This window comes from Fusarium graminearum, chromosome 4 (assembly GCF_000240135.3).
Source record: "Fusarium graminearum PH-1 chromosome 4, whole genome shotgun sequence".
Taxonomy (NCBI): Eukaryota; Fungi; Ascomycota; class Sordariomycetes; order Hypocreales; family Nectriaceae; genus Fusarium; species Fusarium graminearum.
Window position 1 is genome coordinate 3,505,938 of NC_026477.1, and position 19,650 is coordinate 3,525,587.

A 19,650-nucleotide genomic window follows, 5' to 3' on the forward strand; every position below is an offset into this window, starting at 1 on the left:
ATCGTTCCCTTGCGAAGCTCCTGAGACCACGTCCCTATCACCTAAATACATTAGCACCTCGTCCAACGGTCGGCCCCACGCTCGCGGGGCAGCTTCTCAACATGTAGGCCGAAACGAAGCTCTGAATATCAACATCTTGGACAAGCGCTGACTATGCTACGCGCAGGTTTGAAAAGTCACTTTACGACCTCATCCGGGGGCTACGGAACCACAAGGGCAATGAGAAGGAGTACATCCAGAAGAGTCTCAAGGAATGCCGCGCCGAAGTTCGCAGCCAGGATATGGGTTCGTTTGATACCTTGGTAGAGCCGCATGGATGAGGCTAGTCGCTGACATTAGGTGGTTAGATCTTAAGGCGACGGCGCTTCTGAAGCTCATCTACTTGGAAATGGTTGGGCATGACATGTCGTGGGCGTCGTTTCATGTGCTCGAGGTCATGTCGTCGCCCAAGTACCACCAGAAACGAGTGGGATATCTGGGAGCTGTCCAGAGTTTTAGGCCCGACACCGAGGTTCTGATGCTGGCTACTAATCTGCTGAAGAAGGTTCGTTGACGGCAGATTGTGCTCCTCGATATCAGTTTCGCTAACCATGATTATTCAGGACCTTGGCACGACGACACCGACAGTTATATCTCTCCCCATTGCGACTCTTCCTCACGTTATTACTCCATCTCTGGCTCTCTCAACGCTTCAAGACTTGCTACCACGACTAAGCCATAGTCACTCCAATATTAGAAAGAAGACGCTGGTGACGCTCTATCGTCTCGCTTTAGTATACCCCGAAGCACTTCGAGCAGCATGGCCCAAGATCAAGGAGCGACTCATGGACCCTGACGAGGACCCAAGCGTCACAGCAGCCATAGTCAACGTCGTCTGCGAGCTTGGTTGGCGGAGACCGAATGACTTCCTGCCCTTGGCTCCTCGACTGTTCGAACTTCTGGTTGATGGTGGTAATAACTGGATGGCCATCAAACTCATTAAACTTGTGCGTGCTTTGTCGTTGCTACCAATTCGTTACTGTACTGACTCCCAAATAGTTTGCTACTTTAACGCCCTTAGAACCACGACTTGTGAGGAAGCTGTTGCCTCCTCTGACCAATATCATTAGGACGACCCCCGCCATGTCTCTACTGTATGAGTGTATCAACGGAATCATTCAAGGTGGTATTCTAGGGAACTCTGATGATTCTGGCACCGATGAAATCGCTACACTATGTGTTAACAAATTACGAGGCATGATCATGATAGATGGTGATCCCAACCGTGAGTATAGCAGTGTCAATTCCGGAATAAGAACTGACCAGATCTAGTCAAATATGTTGCTCTACTAGCGTTCAACAAGATTGTTACAACGCATCCTTATTTAGTATCTCAGCAGGAGGATGTGATTCTGGAGTGTATTGACAGTCCCGACATCACTATCCGAATCCAAGCTCTCGACCTAGTCCAAGGCATGGTGACTGGCGATAACTTAATGTCTATCGTCAGCCGCCTCATGAAGCAGCTCAAGTTATCCATGCCCAGCCGGGACAAGTCTCAGCCGGGGACACCCCCAAACGATTTCAATGAATCCGAGGACGAGTACGCAGAGTCTACCCCGAAGCCTAAATCTGAATCGATTCCTTTGCCTGACGACTATCGAATCGACGTCATCGGAAGGATTCTAGGCATGTGCTCAAAGGACAACTACTCAAGTGTTTTGGATTTTGACTGGTATATCGACGTTCTAACACAACTTGTCCGCATGGCACCGGCACCTCGCAAGGTTGATGACGATTCAGGCCCAACGGACAAGGCGAGGGCGAATGTCTCGGAGAAAATTGGCGATGAGCTGCGCAACGTTGCTGTCAAGGTTCGAGTGATGAGATCGACAGCTGTGAGAGCAGCAGAGACTATCCTCAGCCAGCTCAATACCGATACACCACCGGGATATAGCATTACTTCGGGTGCGCTGAAGTCAGTAGCCTGGATAATGGGCGAATATGCCTCACAACTAGCTGTCACAGACGAAGGTCTGAACGGCTTGCTACAGCTTATTCCCCGGACAAATACCCCTGAAGTTTTAACGACAACCCTACAAGCCGTCACCAAGGTTTTTGCAACTATAGTCGGAGATGAGAGTGAGCCATGGACAGCAGAAAGGAAGTCGAGGATATCACTACTTATGGCACGCATCATCCATGTCTTTGAGCCCCTAGCATTGCACCCTAGTCTTGAGGTTCAAGAGCGAGCGGTCGAGTTCACAGAGTTACTGAAGCTCACAGCTGAGGCTGCTTCGTCTCAGCCATCCTCAACAGATGATGTTGACCAAGACCCGCCGCTGCTTTTAACCCAGGCTATCCCCTCGTTGTTCAATGGCTGGGAACTTAACTCGGTATCCAAAGATGCCCAACTAAACGTTCCAGTGCCATCGGGCCTGGATCTGGATGAACCGATCCATGCAAACTTGGCCAAGTTGTTATCAGAAGCCGACTCTATCACACTAGCGACTGATGAGTCGGATGACTTTGAAACATACTACCACCAAAGGCCCCCGCCTACCAGCATCGAGTCATCTGCGCCGGCCATTAGTAGGATAGCCGAACCCAAGGAGGATTACGTGAGCTCCTATCAACAAGCCGACGAGGAAACTTACCTGGACGCGGATATCGTTGCCAGGAGAAAGGCAGAACGTGTCGAACGCAACAGAGATGATCCTTTTTATATCCCCAGCAACGAGACTCCCCGCACGTCAACTCCTATCCACAACATCCTTCAAAGCAGCAACGGCCCCGATCTGGACATAGATTCTATACCTATCATGCAATTAGATCTATCAAGAGCCGAGACTCCTGCTGCACAGCCTCCACGACCGCAGCCGAAACCACGACAAAAGGTTGTTATCGCCGCCGACGAAACCCTCGAGGGCAGCGCAAGTGGAGGTCTTCGATCTTATGACTCAGAGAACAACTCGGACAGTCTTTCCAAGCCCAGGGTATTCAAGACCAAGATAAAGCAGGGCTTACTCGGCGTGGACTCAAGTGGCATTGGATCTTTCAGCCTGGAGGGACAACCGTCAACTGGCCTCGACTATGAACAGCAGCAGCGCGAGGACGTCGAGATGCAACAAGCTATGAAAGAAGTTGAGCGACTCCGTCTCGAAATGCAGCGCGCAAACGAGCGTATCGACGTGGCGCAAGGTGTTGACGTTGAAGGTACTGTGGTCAAGAAGAAAAAGAAGAAGCCAAAGAAGGACGTAACCACCGAAGGAGCAGATGGTGAAGAGGTCAAACCTAAAAAGAAGAAAAAGAAGACACCCCGAGCTGTGGCTCTAGAAGAAGGCGGGGACGATAGCAGTGCTCGCGGCGTCGAGTCCGCTGCATCTGGGGCCGACGTGGCTGTGGCCAAAAAGAAGAAGAAAAAGAAGGCGCCGCGCGCCGCCGAGATTCAAGATGAGTAGGGAGACCCTGATCTGAGGGAGTGATGAGATGGATACAAACCGGTTACAAGGCCGAACAAGTATTTGATAGCATAAAAGGGATACTCAGGCACGAGAAGGATGAGGGAAACCAAGCTGAACAATAATAAGCATCAAAATATCTTGACTTCATTCCTCGTATCAAGTCGTAATGTATTCGCTCTATCTATCTCGTACTGTAGGATGTTAAGACGTATTTGAAACAAGTCTCTTAACAAATAGGGAATCGCCGTCATATCATGATACAGCATAAATACAAAAATAGACCAGATCCAGAAACCAAAGATCAAAGAAAAAAGTGCAATGACTACTCTTTTTTGCTCATGTTCCATTAACACATACACATGACGGTGTAGGTCATGTGGCCGAGTCGTTCGACGTTGCCTCAAACCCGACCCTCTCCATTCTATAACTTCAGCCTCGCTATATACCAATTCCCAACTCCGTTCAAGATGGAGGCGTAATTGCATCCGGTTGGACCAAAAGATTGTCCTTCGACCATGGGCTGTAACTCAGTTCCGTGGCGTACATCTAGTCTTCCATCGGAGCATCCTCAAGTTGCACCCCACGAGCCGAGTCTGAAGGCGGAGTTGATGGAGTGGACGGCACCACAGGAACTCGCTTACCGCCAACAAACTTGGTAGGTGTTCGTCCTGTGCTGTCACGGCTATCACGTTTGTCTGAGTCGGCATCAGACTTGTCCTTCTCTGCCTCACCGTTTACGGGTGCAGCGCTATCGGGCTCGGGAACCTCAAGACTCTGTCGCTTGATCACTCCACCAAGACTAGTACGGTGTCGGTCAACAGCCGACGCTGCTGTTGGGCTTGCGATGGGGAACCGGGTCTCTGGTCCACCTGTACTACGATCCCGGCGGTGACCGCGCGGGCCTGGGGCAGGGCTCTTATCACGGCCTCGGCTTGCGCTGGCCTTTTCAAGCAGAGCCCTATTCCGCTCTTCCATAAGGGCCTTGCGGTTGCTCTCGTCGGTGCTAATGGCTCGAGGTCTGTTGTTGCTACCTACGGAAGTCGAGTGGGTGACCATGGACATGCGCTTGAGGGCACTAAAGATCGCATCCTTGTGGGCAAACAAGTCTCGAACCAACCGATACGCATGCTTCTCTTCCATGGTGAGAGACGTCTCAGTCCGTGGTCGCAAGATGCAAGGTGCCAAGACACTAGCGAGTGATGCAACATAGGTTTCATCAGCAGAGGTCAGGTCGATAAGACGAGTAAAGTGGTTCATGCAAGCATCGAGTGTTGCAATGTTGGTAAGACGAAGTTGAGACAGAGTAGACTGGAGAGCAGCGATACGGGAAGACTCATCAGCATCTGTAGAGGGAGTGGAGTAAATAGTTCGGATAATTTCGTAAACATGAGAGGAGACCAGAGAATCTGACACAATGTTAGTTCGCGTTGCGCTTCAAGTCTGTAGAAAGGTCTTCTTACCAGGAAGTTCGAGAAGGTAGATCTTGAGCAGACTAGCAATCGTGGGGATATCAAAATCGTCAAAAACATCAGGAGAAACAGGCTTGCCGTCGTTGACCTTGGCACGTAAACTGTGTGACTGTGACAGCGGAACTTCCAACAGCCACACGCCCCGCCTGGCTTCGTCGCCTTCGAGATCAGGGTAATGGTGATCCAAAAAGGTCAAGAGGGTTGTGACAATCATTGGCACTCGCTTCTTATCGGCCCTAGCACGAGCCTCGAGATCAATACCAAACGTCTGCTCATCCACCTTATTGTAGTAGTTCTCGTATACCACAACCTTGGGCACAAAACTTCCAGTGCGATAAGTCTCAACCAGATACCGCAAATCATTTTGGGGCTGAATAGTCTCTTGGAAGAGCATCATCTGGTCTACAGTGGACTGCAGACTAGGGATGACATTTCCAATGGTGCCCGAAAAGTCGAGGATAACTGTCTTGACGGCTTTAAGGCGGTCAAGCTCACATCGCTCAAGGAACTTGAGGTGGAGATGGATCGCCTCCTCAAGCTCGCATCGCAACTCATCAAGCTTGCGAACGCCCTCGCGGTACTTCTCGTCAGCTTCACGTGCCTCCCGTTGCATACGCTGGCTCGGGGTCTCGCCCGGGTGAGAGTTGTTGAGAACTTTCCAGTTGGCGAGGTACTCGCTGACTGTTCCAACGGGAGATTCGGCGCCTTCAGATCCGGTGGAGGCAAGCGAGAAAGTGCGGTTGATGGATTTCTTTTCGGGGACACCAGCCATTGTGAAAGCCTTGGATTGCCATTGGTAAAACATCTTGGAGCTGTTGGCAAATGTGCTGCCCACATTGCCAATGAGTCGCAGGAAACCGTTGTTAACAAGATCTTGACCAATACGCTCGGCATAAGCGACGTTGATGTTGCCCATGCTACGCTGCAGATATTCGACAATATCGGAACCAGAAGAAGTGTTGAGATACGTTCCCAGAATTGGCACCTTAGTCTCGCCCATCTTGATGCTGGAGAGCATCTGGGAAATAATCTTCTTGACTTGTTCGGGTTGATAAGTATCGTCGCCAATTTCATAAAGTTCCTCTTCTTCGGGCTCCTCTTCCTTGTGTGGCTGGACCTTGATTTCAGGGATGTTCTGACCAGCTTTGGGGCTGGTTTCGGGGTCCTGGAAAGCCAGTTTATTCTCCTCCTCGAGATCCTCCACTAATCGGCACTTGTTGAAGTAAACGGATCGGAGCTTCTTGACAGCCTCGGCTTGACGGTCGTGAGCTTTGATTCGGACCTGCAACTCATCCTGGGAATCTTGGATGCGAGCCTCGTGGGAGTCGCACCAGCGGGAGAAAGGATTGACGACGAGGTCGCGGATGCTCTGAGCGATGCGACGATGGTTACGAGCAGCATCTTGCATCTCATTTCGCATGCCATCAAAAGCCTATAACCTCGTTAGTTAGGACGCTCAGTCGAAAAGGCGCTGATATCGCATTGCAAATCTGCGACGCACGCAACAAGCGCTCTCCGAAGTGAGATATGTTCACATACCTTACGAACGGTAGCTCCATCATCGCGACTGAAGCCACCGGCAACCTTATCAGCGGCAGGAGCAATATCGCCAAGGCGCTGGCCATAAGTCTCCTCGGCCTCGGCACGCAGACGTGCAATAGTCAGAACTTGTCTGTTCTCATGGACACCTTGTTGCAGCTTGGTGAACAGAACACCTAATCCTGCAGCGTAGTCGCTCGACCAGAAGGAATCAGCAAACCCCGGCATGATGGTCTGCCTTGTCCAGCCCCTTCGATTGATGTGGTGGTTATGCGGTTCCCGTTGTTTTTTGTGGTAGAGCAAGAATCAGAGCCCTAAGCTCGTTCGTTGTAGCGGTGGGGGGATTGCGAATGAGTGATTCGCAATGTGACGGTCGACGTGAAGGCAGGCGTGACGGAGGATGTCGTCGCGATCGTCGTGGATTTAGGGGGTAATGTCGGTCGAAGGAGGTGGCCGTTGGTGTGGTGTTGTGCAGACAGATGATCGCCGTTGGTCGTATCCGCTGTGTGTCTCTGTCTTGCGTAGGCTAGGTTCGTGAGACGGCTACTGCCGATGCAGGGGCAGTAGAGTTGAGAAGTTGGATTGATTGTTGTGCGAGAATCAGGGATTCCAAATCGGGGGTAAGCCTGAACACCTAAGCTACTAAGACTGCGGTGTATTATGGACAGATAGAGAGAAAATGGACAGTACGGTGCAGTGTTTTTGAGCTTGGTTTTTGGTTCGTCGAACTTTCTGTCCCTTGGCTTGGGCTGACACTGACACCGGCTGGCAAGGACAAGCAAGGCTGAATGGGGAGAAACGAGCAGGGCATTGACTGGACCGGAATCTTGCGAACTGGGGTCTGTGTGGGTGAAATTGGGATGATGGCTTGTCTTGTTAGCTTGAAGGTGGCTGGCGCTGGCTCGGGCTTTGGCGCTTGGTTGGCATTGGCATCCGCTGTAAGTATTGGTGGTGACGTCTGGGGGCTAATGAGCAAGGACTCCTTTTGTATGCATATCACAGTACGACGAAGGAAGCTGTTTTTGGTGATGATATGTAGGAGACAAGGTTGAAGAGCCAAGATGCGAATAGAAAGAGTCTTGTAATTAAGTACTGGGTAAGGCGGGCAGCGACAACTGCTACTCTGTCTGTAGACAGAATCATGATGGAATTGGCAAGAGGGTGGATCATGTCTCTCTTTCCTTCCTGCCAACAGCCGGGTTTAGCGAATCCACAGTGGACGGTTAGTTAGACCAGGAGGAAGGAACGATGGAACGGACAACGTTGAACACGATGATTGAGCCCATGCGGATTTCCGTATCCATTCTTCTTTCCCAAGAGTTATCCATTGGACATGGATCAAAGTCAATGCACAGCCAGAGTAATAAGTTTTCGTTATGTAGCGGTGATCCAGCTTGTATATTTCAACGCCCCGTTGGAACTCAACGTCACTGACCAAGTTTCTTTCCCTTGTCATCGCCAATCTGAAAAGTCGTCAGCCAGGTACGGAATGTACCTACTCTTCTGTTGACCAACTGGAACGTCAACTGCCACAGCCAAAGACAGAAACGGACGGAAGCGGTATTTGTGTCAGTTTCAGAGGCCTCTGATTGGGCAGCTTGCCTTTGTTAGTGGATTTTAGGCTCTTCCAACCACCTGGGTTCTCTAGGTTCTCCTATGGACTGCCCTGGCTTGTACCCCTGAGGGAATGTTGCTGTCCTTCGTAAATGGTGGGGACGGAAACCTAATTTTAGAGGCGCTGAACGTTTCAGAACATTGTTCCTGGGTTAATTCAGGGGTCTAGTACTGTCAATCAATCTCCTATGGCAATGAGTACGGATACTCCGTTACTATGTGGCATTTGAATTTCCAACCGCTGATGCAGCCGTTTTGTTGTACAGATAAACAAAAAGCAAGTTGCCCCCTAAATTTTAACCCTCATATCAACCAAAGTACCAGTTGAGCCCTGCAGCAGGGGCTCGTCTGGATCCATCTCACCTCAGCACTTGTTCGGGGTTTACTTCTTGGCTCCAAAACATTCACGGCTTTGGTTCATACATACATGAGGAAAGATTTCAATACAACTCCAACCTCGGAAAGCACATTATTGGTGTATCGTTCTTCGAATATCTTCTTGGTGTCGCATGTCACTTGTTTGAGCTTGGAAAACAGACTCGGATCCCGCCTCTTCAGATCCGCGAGGCCTACTAGTCCTTTCTATAAACGTTCAGAAGAGGAGGGGATGTCAAGTTCCACGAGATGAAGAGACACAATGTTGGGAGGGAGAAATTGGGTGAGTGGCACGTCATTGGACAACTGTGACTCAAAGCTTTGGGTGTTGTATACTGCGTCAGTGTTGATAAAGAGTTTCTGTAACGCTGTGAAGTATTTCAGAACTGGCTTTGGCCCAATCTTTGTATCCCGACTCACGTGAGTCCGGATACGGAGGTCAAGATGGAGCGACTCGAGGCTTTTATTATGTGTTTCAAGAGCCTGAATAGCATCATGAGCTTGTATCATGAAGGAGGAGTTTTGATCGATGTGGCGGGCGACTATCTCCGAAGTCTCGTACGTAAAGGTTCCTAGTTGACCAATACAGGAAGAAATCATGGATTTGGGTTGCTCGATACTCATTCGAAACTTCCGGAGATGGAGGGTGTGGAGATGCAGCATCTCGGGCAGCGACGTCCCATGATATAAGCTTAAATGCTGGAGATACGATGAGTGGATGATGATTTGTGATGAGAGCCATCCTGTGTAGAGAGCTCCTTTGACCTCAATGCGTCTCAGCGGTAGATGAGAGACCCCCAGGGCCTTGAGGGCTTGTATCTGATCAACTGTTTGATGAACCGAGGCATCGATAGCCAGGTGTGAAAGCCAGGGTAACAAATCGATAAGAATAAACAACAACTCGGTCACCAGAGTGTTCGCATGCCGCTCTCTTACCTCTAGAGTGCATCGAGAGTAAGCTTTGCCGAATATCAGTTCTTGGAGAAAATCATCACGGTAAGGTGCCGGGTTCTTTCTTCGATCCCAAATCTCTGATGAATGAGTTCCACTGGCTTTAGCAAAATGTTTGAAAGCTTCTTGTGCGTATTGCAGTTGAACGTTTGGCGCCTCAAGTGTATGAAAAAAGATAACCACCTTGGTGGTCATGGTAAGACGAAAATTTGAGGCAATAGTCCGTATGAAAGAAGGCAATGATGTCTCTACCGAAGGCTGCCGCACGAGGCCTGGTTTCGAAGGCGCAATGAGGAACACATGATATTAGAGTATGTCCCGACTAGAATCACGAATGTGTCTGTTGACAAGACTTAGCGCTGCAAGTACCTTCCGCCCTTTACAGTATTCGTCCGCCAAGTCTGCAGGGTCTTCGAGGAGATACTCTCTACTTTCGTCATAGCAGTGTAAGCAAAAGTAGCCGAATATCTGATGAAATATCTCTAGAGATAGGTTGGTAAGTGGCGTCTTGGTAGTAGTGCAGGTAGGTGACGGTGTAATTGCCCGAAAGCCTAGACCAGGTTGAACAAAGGCTAAGATAAAGAGTCCAGGAGACTTTTGTTTGGTGATTTTGATGAAAGCCAAGATTCTAATTTCAGTTTAATAAAAGAACAAACAAGAATGAGATGTAGAAAGGATAGGTAGCCTTTGTTGGCATTATGTGTTGCGCAAAGACCAACAATTGACAGCACCTGCCTGACGCATGTTGGTTGCACGTCTTGGTAGTTGAGCCGATCGCTTTTGGGCAGACGGTTATCAAAGTAATAAACTACTAACCTACCTAATAATTGTGGTCTGAACAGCTTCTACCCAGGCAATCTCATGTTTATTGTACAGTGAATATAGTAGCACCTGATGTCATCAAGTTCCATATTAACAACTTGGCTCAGCCTTATACTACATGGGTGCTACGTAAATCTGTAATATTATTTTAACGTTGCAGATCATGATCTACACATCTGGACAACGTTTCAACAAACATCTTCAGATTTGGATCACCAGTACAAAAAGCCCTTGTAACGTTAGCGCTGTGCGATCCAACATGGTAAAGACAAAAGAGCCATTTATTTCCGGTACCCTCGGCGAAAGACGACAGACGAGTTTCCCTTGAAAGATAGCGCCCTTTGTTGGCGCCCTCTCCCTCTTTGAGAGTCAATAATTGGCCATCTTTCTTTCAATGTTTAGCTTTGGGGACCTGCGTCCCCCACTCTCGACGTCTGCCATGGCGCTAGAGAGTCAACTTGTGTAAGTGGTTTCTTCTACCACTCTTTCAGATGGAGAACTTAATCTCTTCCCACCAAAAAGGGACCGAGCTGAAGGAGCGTGATGGGGTCGTTGGTTTCGGAACAGGGTGTCTATTGTATTCAATCTTGAGGGTTGTGCATCGGTAGCGGTGGTAGTCCTGTAAAACTCCCTTTTAAAGGAGCCTGTATCCCCTCAAGGGCGATATCAGTTCGTTTTGGCTTTTGTTGTTGTGCAAACGAGTCGTTCATTCTTTATTACTATATAGAGAACCACCAGTTCACTCCTTTACTGTTGGATATCTCATCATCATCAGCATTCACTTGTTCATCTATTCACTTCTACATTATACTTTACTCTCCATCTACTATATTCACCATGCCTGCAGTCAACACTATCATCACTGCCATCGTGGCTAGTCTCGCCATTGGAGCTCAAGCTGGTCCTTGCAGACCTCATCGTCCTTTAGGTTCCATGATCCAGTCTCAAGCGGCTACTACTGTATATGTTCAGCCCACCGTCGAGACTTCTGCTGCATACTCCAATGCTGTAAGCAAATCCGAGTCCGAAGCTTCCCTTTCTACCACCGTATATGCCCAACCTTCCACCGAGACTTCTGCCGCATACTCCGATGCTGTGAGCGAGTCTGAGACCGTGGCTTCTCTTTCAACCACTACCCAGGTTACCAGCTCTGAAAAGACCGAGACCACTACAAGTGGTCGCCCTGCTGGAGAGTCTACGTCTGCCGTTTCTGATTCTCTCAACACTGAAACCGCCATCAATCCTACCACGGCTGCTCAGGAGACCACATCTTCTCTTCCTTCTACCAAGCAAGAGGCTATTTCAACTTTCCACACCACTATTTCGGTTCCTTCAACTACCTCGCAAGCTGAGGATGTTCCTTCAACCACTTCTACAGAACCACAGAATACTGTGGCTCCCACGGCCACCTCCTCCGAGCCTGCCACCACATCTCAAGCTTCAACCACAGCATCCGAAGTTTCCACTTCCAGCTGTGCAAACAAGTCCAGTCTCACCTGCGGCAAGACAGGTTTTTTCGCCAACGCTGATAACATGCTCCTTTATATTCTTCCCAACCACGATCTCGAAGCATGCAAGGCTGGTTGTGAAGCGAACGAGGAGTGCAAGGCCATTGGTATTAATACAAGTGATCAGTGCGAGCTCTACAAGACCAGCGTCTCTGCCCTGGGATTCGAGGCTCGGGATCCATGGTACTTCTCCGTCTACGATATTTGCTGCTTTGAGGATGAGCAATAAACATGTCACCTCTTAGTGGGTAGGTATATACAGTAACTAGGTACATACTAGCGGGCATAAACGCGGCAAACTCTGTCATGGAACGACGGTACGTCGAGAGGGGGTCTAAGACATTAATTTATAATTCCATAACTGTATTCCAATATATATTACAATCTAGTTTCTAAATCAAGTCATTGACACAACTCTCTGCAACCATATCTGTTTAGGTATTAGTAGGTATTCAGGCTTCTCAAGAAGTCGCCTTAATCGATCCAGTATCATTCGGACCTAAGATATTTGAGTGGTTTTGGCAGCTTCATAACAGAATCATAAGGTCCTGGCTTTTACCTGACCCTTCGATAGTATTCCTAATTAATCATCATCATTTCCCATTTTAGTGTATCTTTAGTCTATATTCTCGTAAATTTTTAGGCGGTTGGGTTAGCCGGGGACTGCTCCTGGACGTCCTTGATGGTAAGGTCCTCGGCCTTCTTTGTCACTTCAGCCGCATCACCACCCTTGCCGCCCTTGGCACCAGGGAATCGTGTTCCCAGGTTCTTGACCTTCTTCTCCTTCTTCACGGGTGGGGGGTAGGCCTTCAAAGTAACCTCTTGCCACTCCTTGGAAGCTTGGTAATCGGCCTGAATGGGGTTCATCAGGGCAAGAATGCCTTCTGTCACCGCAGCCTTCAGGGTTTGAGGGGTCAACTTGAAAGTGTTAGCAAAACCCAATTCGCAGTCCTCAGACTGAAAAAAAAAACATACCACATCGTTTCGGTAATCCTCGTGGACCTTGTTGATGTCGCTGTAGACGAGTGGCTCGGCATCGCGTCTCTCGACCTTGAACTCACGGGTTCCTGTTCTCAAGCCAGAGGCAGGTAGCAGGACATACTCTACAAGTGCCAGAACACCGTTGCCTTCAACCTCCTTAGGAACACACTCGGCCTTGCGGATCTTCTTGGTCACTGCCTCAGGGGAGTCCAGAAGATCAATCTTGCTGTCTGAAATGAATTGTCAGCGCATGCCGCAATATAGATGCTTAGGATGCACGTACTCTCGTCACTGGAGCTCATCTTGTTACCGTTAAGGCCAGCAACCATGGGGTTCATGAGATGGGCACGCTAGATTGCAAATTAGTAACATGCCATGGTCGCAAGATATCGAGGACGCACCTTTCGGTATCCGAGCTTGGGCAGCCACTCGGTGGCAGCAGCGAAGAGCTTCCTCTGATCAACACCACCAAATTGAATGTCGCAGTCGAGGTACTGCTCATCCAACACTTGCAGAAGAGGGTACATAAGGCCACTCAAAGGTGCATTGCCGGTTTGCTTGACAACCTCAGCACCAGCCTTCTTGGCATCGTGCTCCGACACGACTGAAGACAGCCTGTACAGGTCCATGACATAGCCGGAGGTCTTTTGGTAAGAACTGCCAAGAACGAAGCGCAGCTGCTCGGTAGAAACTCCGCAGGACTTGAGCATGGACTCGACGACAAACTTGTAGTACTCGGCGCGCTTCTCGACGAGCTCGATGGGGGCCTTTAGGTTGTCGAGAAAGCCATGGATATCGGCGAGGAGGACGGTGACTTCGCAGCCGGCAGCAAGGTACTGCGCAATCTTGACAGCGGGGACGAGGTAACCACAGTGAGGTCGGCCGGTGGTTGCAGTGCCTTGGGTACCAATGTTAGCAGTCTGGCTTCGTTGGCGCCGGCGCGCAAGGGAGGATTGAACATACCCCAGTAGATCTTGGGGCTGCGGCCCTCGGCGAGGATGCCCTCGATGATCTCGGGGTTGAGAACCTCGGCGAGGTTCTCCTTAATGAGGCCGAGTCTCTCCTCGTTTGAAAGAGCCATTGCGATTGTTTTTAGGTGGTTTGGGGGAAAAAGAAGTTGTCTGAGGATGAATCATATGGATGCCCCGCGCTATTCTGCCCCTCGGTGGATAAACCCTTACCTGATTGGGATGCTTCAGTGAAGGGTCGGACTACTGGTCTTTTATGTTCATTTCGAGACAGCATGGGCTTACATTCAATAAATCGATACTCCGAATCGCAAGGGGTTATAGAGTCACCAGTATTGTTTTGTGGCTGAATTATCGGACCCGAGTTGGTCGTCGGCAAATACACATACGAAGTTGGATTTATTTTCCTCTATCTTCAAGTGCAACGATGTTGGTTATGATTCTACATAGCTAGAGGAATTCATGACCAAAAGAGACCTAGAGCTTCATAGGTTTAGTATAATTAGGTAGTTAGTCTTGTTTATTTCCTAAAGTCACCTAAATAGTCATTCTAGATCGATGAAAGTCAAGGAATTGGACATACGGTCGCGTTTCTGTTGTTAGTGCCCCTCCAAAAAGTTGTACTGACAGATCGTCAGAGCCTGACTCCCCGCCGGAAAGAAGCATGCATTTTTTCCGAAGACCGGCGCTCGGTGAAAACGGTCTTGTTGTCTAAAACGGTGTGACAGAACGGTGGTCCAGATACGGAGTGCACAATATTTGTGGATCATGACTAGAAGTGACCCCTGTCCATATCATGGGGGCTGTGGCGCTGTACCTGGGCTAGCGCAGGCTCGACCTTAACAGACATCTCCAAGCAGGGAAGTCATCAAAGTAACGCTGAGCGTCTGAGGCCATCCCGTATCACCCGGCAGATGCGAATTAACGTGATAGAAATAATGCCAATTAATTGATCCACATAGTTTCTCTGGCTTCAACGGCCGCTACTTCAATCTACCTCTAAATACTTTCTTGGGAACTGCAAGTTAAACTTTAACTGAAGCATACCATATTTGTCAGCCCGAGGTTCCAGGGCGTCAACCTCTCGTCTCATCTCATCCCTGTCATGTCGCTATCTTTACTTCATTCAACCTACCTGTTTCCCTAGGTAGCCAACACTACCAACTCACCTTTCTCATCAGTCTTGTTCATCGCATACTTTTGTTTCATTTGTCATATTCAAAATGGGGCGGCAGGAACCTCTCCTATCATACAACACCACTCGGCCTTCGAGGTCCAGGGGCTCAAACCGACCAGTCAAGGGAGGTCTACTCTCTCAGCTTCACAACAATTCGTATCATGAGCCCCCCTCGACACCGAAATTGACACCTCGAAGGGCCATTTTGGCTATCTTTCTTGCCCTGCTGGGCCTCAGCTTATTGCATCGGCCGGTTAGCAATCGCTATAATGGCGTTCCTCGCTATGGCAATGGTCTCCGATCGCCTAAAGAGCGAGCACGTCATATTCTCACAACCACTCCGTTGATAGGTACGGCTATTTCTCACTTGGCTGCGATCAAATCTGTACTAAGATACGCTCAGATGGCCATGTCGATTTCCCAATAGTGTTGCGTTTCGCCTATGGCAATCAGATTTACGATGAGAACTTTACTCAGCCTTTCGAGCAAGGTGAACTTTCTGGACATGTAGATTTGCATCGCCTTCGTAAAGGCCAAAGTGGCGGTGCATTCTGGAGTCTCTTCGCTCCTTGCCCGTCGAATGACTCTGACTTCTCTGATGGGAACTATGCTTCCAGTGAGTTTCTTTGCTAGCAGTGGAAACTTTCCTAACCAAACCATAGGCGTTCAGTTCACGTTGGATCAGATCGATGTCATGACTAGGCTGCAGGCAGCCTATCCCAGTCATTTCTCCGAAAAGGTCGACAGCTCCAACGCCTTCGAGGCCTTCAAGAAGGGCCAGCTGATCTCGCCATTCGGCATTGAGGGACTGCACCAGATTGGCAACAAAGCAGCCAACCTTCGCAAGTTCTATGAGCTCGGTGTTCGCTATGCTACCTTGACTCATAACTGTCACAACAAGTTCGCTGATGCCGCCGTTTTGGAAAACCCAACTCGCAAGGCTGAGCCTCTATGGGGAGGCGTTAGTCCTCTGGGCCGCAAGCTTGTTCACGAGATGAACCGCATTGGCATGATTGTTGATTTGTCACATGTCAGGTATGTTGCATCTATCTCATATATACAAATAAATTTCTAAAACATATCAATAGCGAGGATACTATGCTGGATGTCCTCGGTGGTGGAAAAGATTGGAGTGGTTCCGAAGCCCCCATCATCTTCTCTCACAGCTCAGCCTATAGCGTCTGTCCTCATCCTCGAAATGTCAAGGACAATGTCCTGCAGCTCGTCAAGGAGCGTAACTCTATTGTCATGGTCAACATCGCCCCTGACTTCATTTCTTGCGTCGATACTGGAACGGAGAATGGCATTCCTGAGTTCTACCCTCAGAATTCTACTCTTGCACACGCAGCTCAGCATATCCTCTATATTGGTAACCTCATTGGATATGATCACGTCGGCATTGGAACCGACTTTGACGGCATTCCATCAGTGCCTAAAGGTCTTGAAGATGTTACCAAGTACCCTGATTTGATTGCAGAGTTGCTTCGACAGGGTGTCAGCAATGTTGACGCAGCCAAGGTTGTTGGCGGTAACCTGCTACGAGTATGGAAAGACGTAGACACTGTTGCAGCTCGGCTACAGGCCAAGGGGGAGCTGCCGTTGGAAGATGATCTGCCCAAGATGAAATTCGAAGAGGCGAAAGAGGCTTCTTTAGAGCACGCATAAAGTTCATAGTACCGCGCTTAATAACACGGCGATCCGGAGTTCGTTTCCATTTGATCGTACACTGTATATACAAGTCTTGTACAACAAGGAGATAGCCAGACTTTCTCATTCTCCTTGGGATATAGCATTTCCATATGCCAGTCTATTGTGGTTTTGACATCCAGGCCAGTTCTCAGGCCCAAAGCCAGATAGCCCATTCTTGCAATAATTCGTTTAACCTCGTCGCTCGACCCTGTTGAGCCTGTTGGCAGATGCCGTCTGCGTCCTTGTTCGCTGACCACGTACTGGCAGACCCATTGCGTGACGTCTACCACGGTATGATCCCATATCCTTTAGTCGTCGAATGTTCTCTTGCACCAATCGCCTGGCATCCGTTTCGATCGTCATTTGTGATAACTCGGCTGTGATGGAAGTGACAGTTCTGGGAGCGAGAGATCCGACCTTGGCGAGCTTGTGAATCGAGTATTTCGCCATGATTCGGGCAGATGTCGTGGGTCCGAGAGCGTAGAAGGACTCGAGGGCTTTCTATCGGAGGATCGTGTGAGGATATGAAGAGCATTCGGTGGTGATTGTTAAGGACTTACCTTGACGAGCTTCTGCTCGCCGAAGTTGACGCCAAGAAGGAAGACCTATGCGCTGTTAATGACATTTGATCCAGAAAAGAAAGGACTTGCGCAAACGTACCATGGTGACGGATTATCGTGGGTATCACAATCGCATGCCTCGATCTCGAATTCCAAGCGGACCTGACGTGCGATTGGAAAAAGATGGGCAATTCGGTAAAACTCGGGTTAATCTTTCAACCTTTGTCTTGGTGGGAGGTACAAGACGGAGAGAGTCCACTGAGAAGCTCGAGTGGATGGGAGTGGGGCCAATTGGCGAGGTGAGTTATGCGACAAAGGACGTCGGACATAAAAGACAGTGCACCTTTTTATCATGAAGTAATTGTAGACATCTTATCATTTTATGTCACTGTAACCATCAACAAAGAGCAGGGCACCAATGAAAGAACTTGCTTCAGCGGTGGCTTTAGCCGCCGAAACGTGCTGGAACGCTGGGTGAGCTCTCCACTCCCAGTCCGGCCGTGGTGGGGGGGGATTATCTGCACGCAGTTTAGGTAGGTCCCCCAATCCATACTGGATTGCGCGGGCCAGTCCAGCTAACCCCCGGCCCCTGTCAGCGGTCTGTGGTATAAGTGTCCCCTCCTCCGAGCTTCGTCTTCCCAACCTTTCTTTGCTCCTGCTCTGTATTCTTTGCACCATCATCAATTGGCAGAGAAACAACAATCATGTTCAACCTTCGTCGCCTTTTCGCGTCGGCCCTGTTCCTTGGGCTCGGCCTCCTCTTCCTCGCCCAGACGGCCGAGGCTGCCAAGGGTCCCAAGATCACCCACAAGGTCTACTTCGACATCACTCAGGGCGACCAGCCTCTCGGCCGCGTTGTCATGGGTCTCTATGGCAAGACTGTCCCCGAGACTACTGAGAACTTCCGCGCCCTTGCTACTGGTGAGAAGGGCTTCGGTTACGAGGGCTCTGCCTTCCACCGTGTCATCAAGAACTTTATGATCCAGGGTGGTGACTTCACCAAGGGTGACGGCACTGGTGGCAAGTCCAGTATGTGATGGCTTCATCTCGACCCAATAGTTCAATGGCTAACAGAAACTTCAGTCTACGGTGACCGCTTCAAGGACGAGAACTTCAAGCTCAAGCACACCAAGAAGGGTCTTCTCTCCATGGCTAACGCTGGTCGTGACACCAACGGCTCCCAGTTCTTCATCACCACCGTCGTCACTTCGTAAGCGAAGCCCATCCCCAGCGCATCAATTGTTATACAATGCTAACAAAAACTCCTAGTTGGCTCGATGGCAAGCACGTTGTCTTCGGCGAGGTTCTTGAGGGCTACGAAATTATCGAGAAGATCGAGAACAGCAAGACTGGAGCGGCGGACCGACCCGTCGAGGCTGTCAAGATCGCCAAGAGCGGCGAGCTTGATGTCCCCCCTGAAGGTATTCACGTTGAGCTCTAAAGAGGCAACATCCGTTTTGCACTTGTCCAGTCCGCTCTCGCCACCATTGATAAACTTCCAAAAAGGCGGAATTTGCTGATGCGTAGCCTCTGTCCCGTTAGGCCTTGTCGGCACATCTGAATTCGCTGCCGAAGAGGTTGCCTCCGCTGGCTGGTCTCCTATGCAGAAGGCTGGCCTCTTTGCCATCTTTGCTGGTGTCCTCTTTGTTGGTCTCCGCAGCGCCCGACAGCACTCTCGATTCTAAACGACTCGAGACCCGGTACCACCTACATAAAGAACAAGACAAGACAATGCAATACCTTACAATCCAGACTCAAATACTGTTTGATAATTTCAATCTCGATATGTCTTTCAATGTGACGAACCAACACCAATTAGTAAACTCTAGCATTCTCGTAGCAGTAACTACACCACTACAGGACCCCTGTCACGTGGGGCTGGTGGCTCACCACCAAGAGGCTCCCCCGCCATAGAAGAAAAAAAAAGTTGTGTAAGTTCAAGACAACGACAAACAAGGCTTCTGATATCTTATACGGCTCTTCTCCATTCACACGATACCACCTCTTACAAGACGACAAAATGAAGGTCCTTAGTCTTAACTTCCTCACCTGCGCCGCCAAGGCTTGCAAGTCCTCCAAGGACTCATATCCTCTTCACCCTAAGGACGCAGAACTCGTCCAGGACGATATTGAGCTGAACCCTGACATGATCATCAATGTGCTGCCCCGTCTGGACTGGGAGGCTCTTCGCACGACAGCTTCTGAGGTGAGTTTTCAGCTTTGACCCGGATGAAACTTGATTTCCGCGTTTTGAAACACATTCCTGACATTTTTATGTTACAGCTGGGTTTCCCTCAACTCCCTGAGCAGGCTCCTACCGCAGTTGAGCTCAAGGGTGATGACAAGACTCTCAGGGATCTTCACCATCTCCTCCTTGAGACGCAAATGTCTGAGGGAAAGCTCGTTTGTGGAAGCTGCGGGCATGAGTATGCCGTCAAGGAGGGTATCGCCAACTTCTTGCTGCCCAGCCACTTGGTATAGAGACGAGCAAGGTTTACTCTGGAAAAGTCTTTAGATGCAAAAGCCTTATGGGGATGCATAACCACTAGTGAAG

The 19,650-nt window shown here is 49.5% G+C and overlaps 9 protein-coding genes across 9 annotated transcripts; 5 read left to right on the forward strand and 4 right to left on the reverse strand.

The window, feature by feature from the left end:
- Nucleotides 1–403: 403 nt before the first annotated feature.
- On the forward strand, nucleotides 404–3,440 carry FGSG_07432 (uncharacterized protein; the record flags this gene model as incomplete). The annotated part of the gene is made up of 4 exons (XM_011328902.1): nucleotides 404–544; nucleotides 603–986; nucleotides 1,039–1,264; nucleotides 1,369–3,440. 4 exons carry the CDS (start codon nucleotides 404–406, stop codon nucleotides 3,438–3,440), a joined length of 2,823 nt encoding a protein of 940 aa, XP_011327204.1.
- A 549-nt stretch (nucleotides 3,441–3,989) lies between these two features.
- FGSG_07433 (uncharacterized protein) lies at nucleotides 3,990–6,679 on the reverse strand (the record flags this gene model as incomplete). Its single annotated transcript, XM_011328903.1, has 3 exons — nucleotides 3,990–4,849; nucleotides 4,904–6,344; nucleotides 6,452–6,679. The coding sequence occupies 3 exons, from the start codon at nucleotides 6,677–6,679 to the stop codon at nucleotides 3,990–3,992; spliced, it is 2,529 nt and encodes an 842-aa protein (XP_011327205.1).
- Nucleotides 6,680–8,647: 1,968 nt separating this feature from the next.
- FGSG_13149 (uncharacterized protein) lies at nucleotides 8,648–9,586 on the reverse strand (the record flags this gene model as incomplete). Its single annotated transcript, XM_011328904.1, has 1 exon — nucleotides 8,648–9,586. The coding sequence occupies one exon, from the start codon at nucleotides 9,584–9,586 to the stop codon at nucleotides 8,648–8,650; it is 939 nt and encodes a 312-aa protein (XP_011327206.1).
- Nucleotides 9,587–11,050: 1,464 nt separating this feature from the next.
- Nucleotides 11,051–11,950, forward strand: FGSG_07435 (uncharacterized protein; the record flags this gene model as incomplete). The annotated part of the gene is made up of 1 exon (XM_011328905.1): nucleotides 11,051–11,950. The coding sequence occupies one exon, from the start codon at nucleotides 11,051–11,053 to the stop codon at nucleotides 11,948–11,950; it is 900 nt and encodes a 299-aa protein (XP_011327207.1).
- Nucleotides 11,951–12,306: 356 nt separating this feature from the next.
- FGSG_07436 (tyrosyl-tRNA synthetase) lies at nucleotides 12,307–13,783 on the reverse strand (the record flags this gene model as incomplete). Its single annotated transcript, XM_011328906.1, has 5 exons — nucleotides 12,307–12,639; nucleotides 12,697–12,932; nucleotides 12,986–13,052; nucleotides 13,104–13,600; nucleotides 13,666–13,783. 5 exons carry the CDS (start codon nucleotides 13,781–13,783, stop codon nucleotides 12,361–12,363), a joined length of 1,197 nt encoding a protein of 398 aa, XP_011327208.1. The 3' UTR covers nucleotides 12,307–12,360.
- An 882-nt stretch (nucleotides 13,784–14,665) lies between these two features.
- On the forward strand, nucleotides 14,666–16,512 carry FGSG_07437 (uncharacterized protein; the record flags this gene model as incomplete). The annotated part of the gene is made up of 4 exons (XM_011328907.1): nucleotides 14,666–15,197; nucleotides 15,251–15,463; nucleotides 15,510–15,882; nucleotides 15,936–16,512. The coding sequence occupies exons 3-4, from the start codon at nucleotides 15,542–15,544 to the stop codon at nucleotides 16,510–16,512; spliced, it is 918 nt and encodes a 305-aa protein (XP_011327209.1). The 5' UTR covers nucleotides 14,666–15,197; nucleotides 15,251–15,463; nucleotides 15,510–15,541.
- A 4-nt stretch (nucleotides 16,513–16,516) lies between these two features.
- On the reverse strand, nucleotides 16,517–17,199 carry FGSG_07438 (uncharacterized protein; the record flags this gene model as incomplete). The annotated part of the gene is made up of 3 exons (XM_011328908.1): nucleotides 16,517–17,037; nucleotides 17,097–17,141; nucleotides 17,197–17,199. 3 exons carry the CDS (start codon nucleotides 17,197–17,199, stop codon nucleotides 16,726–16,728), a joined length of 360 nt encoding a protein of 119 aa, XP_011327210.1. The 3' UTR covers nucleotides 16,517–16,725.
- A 562-nt stretch (nucleotides 17,200–17,761) lies between these two features.
- On the forward strand, nucleotides 17,762–18,929 carry FGSG_07439 (peptidyl-prolyl cis-trans isomerase B precursor). The gene is made up of 4 exons (XM_011328909.1): nucleotides 17,762–18,125; nucleotides 18,180–18,306; nucleotides 18,366–18,517; nucleotides 18,639–18,929. The coding sequence occupies exons 1-4, from the start codon at nucleotides 17,801–17,803 to the stop codon at nucleotides 18,779–18,781; spliced, it is 747 nt and encodes a 248-aa protein (XP_011327211.1). The 5' UTR covers nucleotides 17,762–17,800; the 3' UTR covers nucleotides 18,782–18,929.
- Nucleotides 18,930–19,116: 187 nt separating this feature from the next.
- Nucleotides 19,117–19,577, forward strand: FGSG_07440 (trm-112 protein; the record flags this gene model as incomplete). The annotated part of the gene is made up of 2 exons (XM_011328910.1): nucleotides 19,117–19,302; nucleotides 19,380–19,577. 2 exons carry the CDS (start codon nucleotides 19,117–19,119, stop codon nucleotides 19,575–19,577), a joined length of 384 nt encoding a protein of 127 aa, XP_011327212.1.
- Between the last annotated feature and the right edge of the window lie 73 nt (nucleotides 19,578–19,650).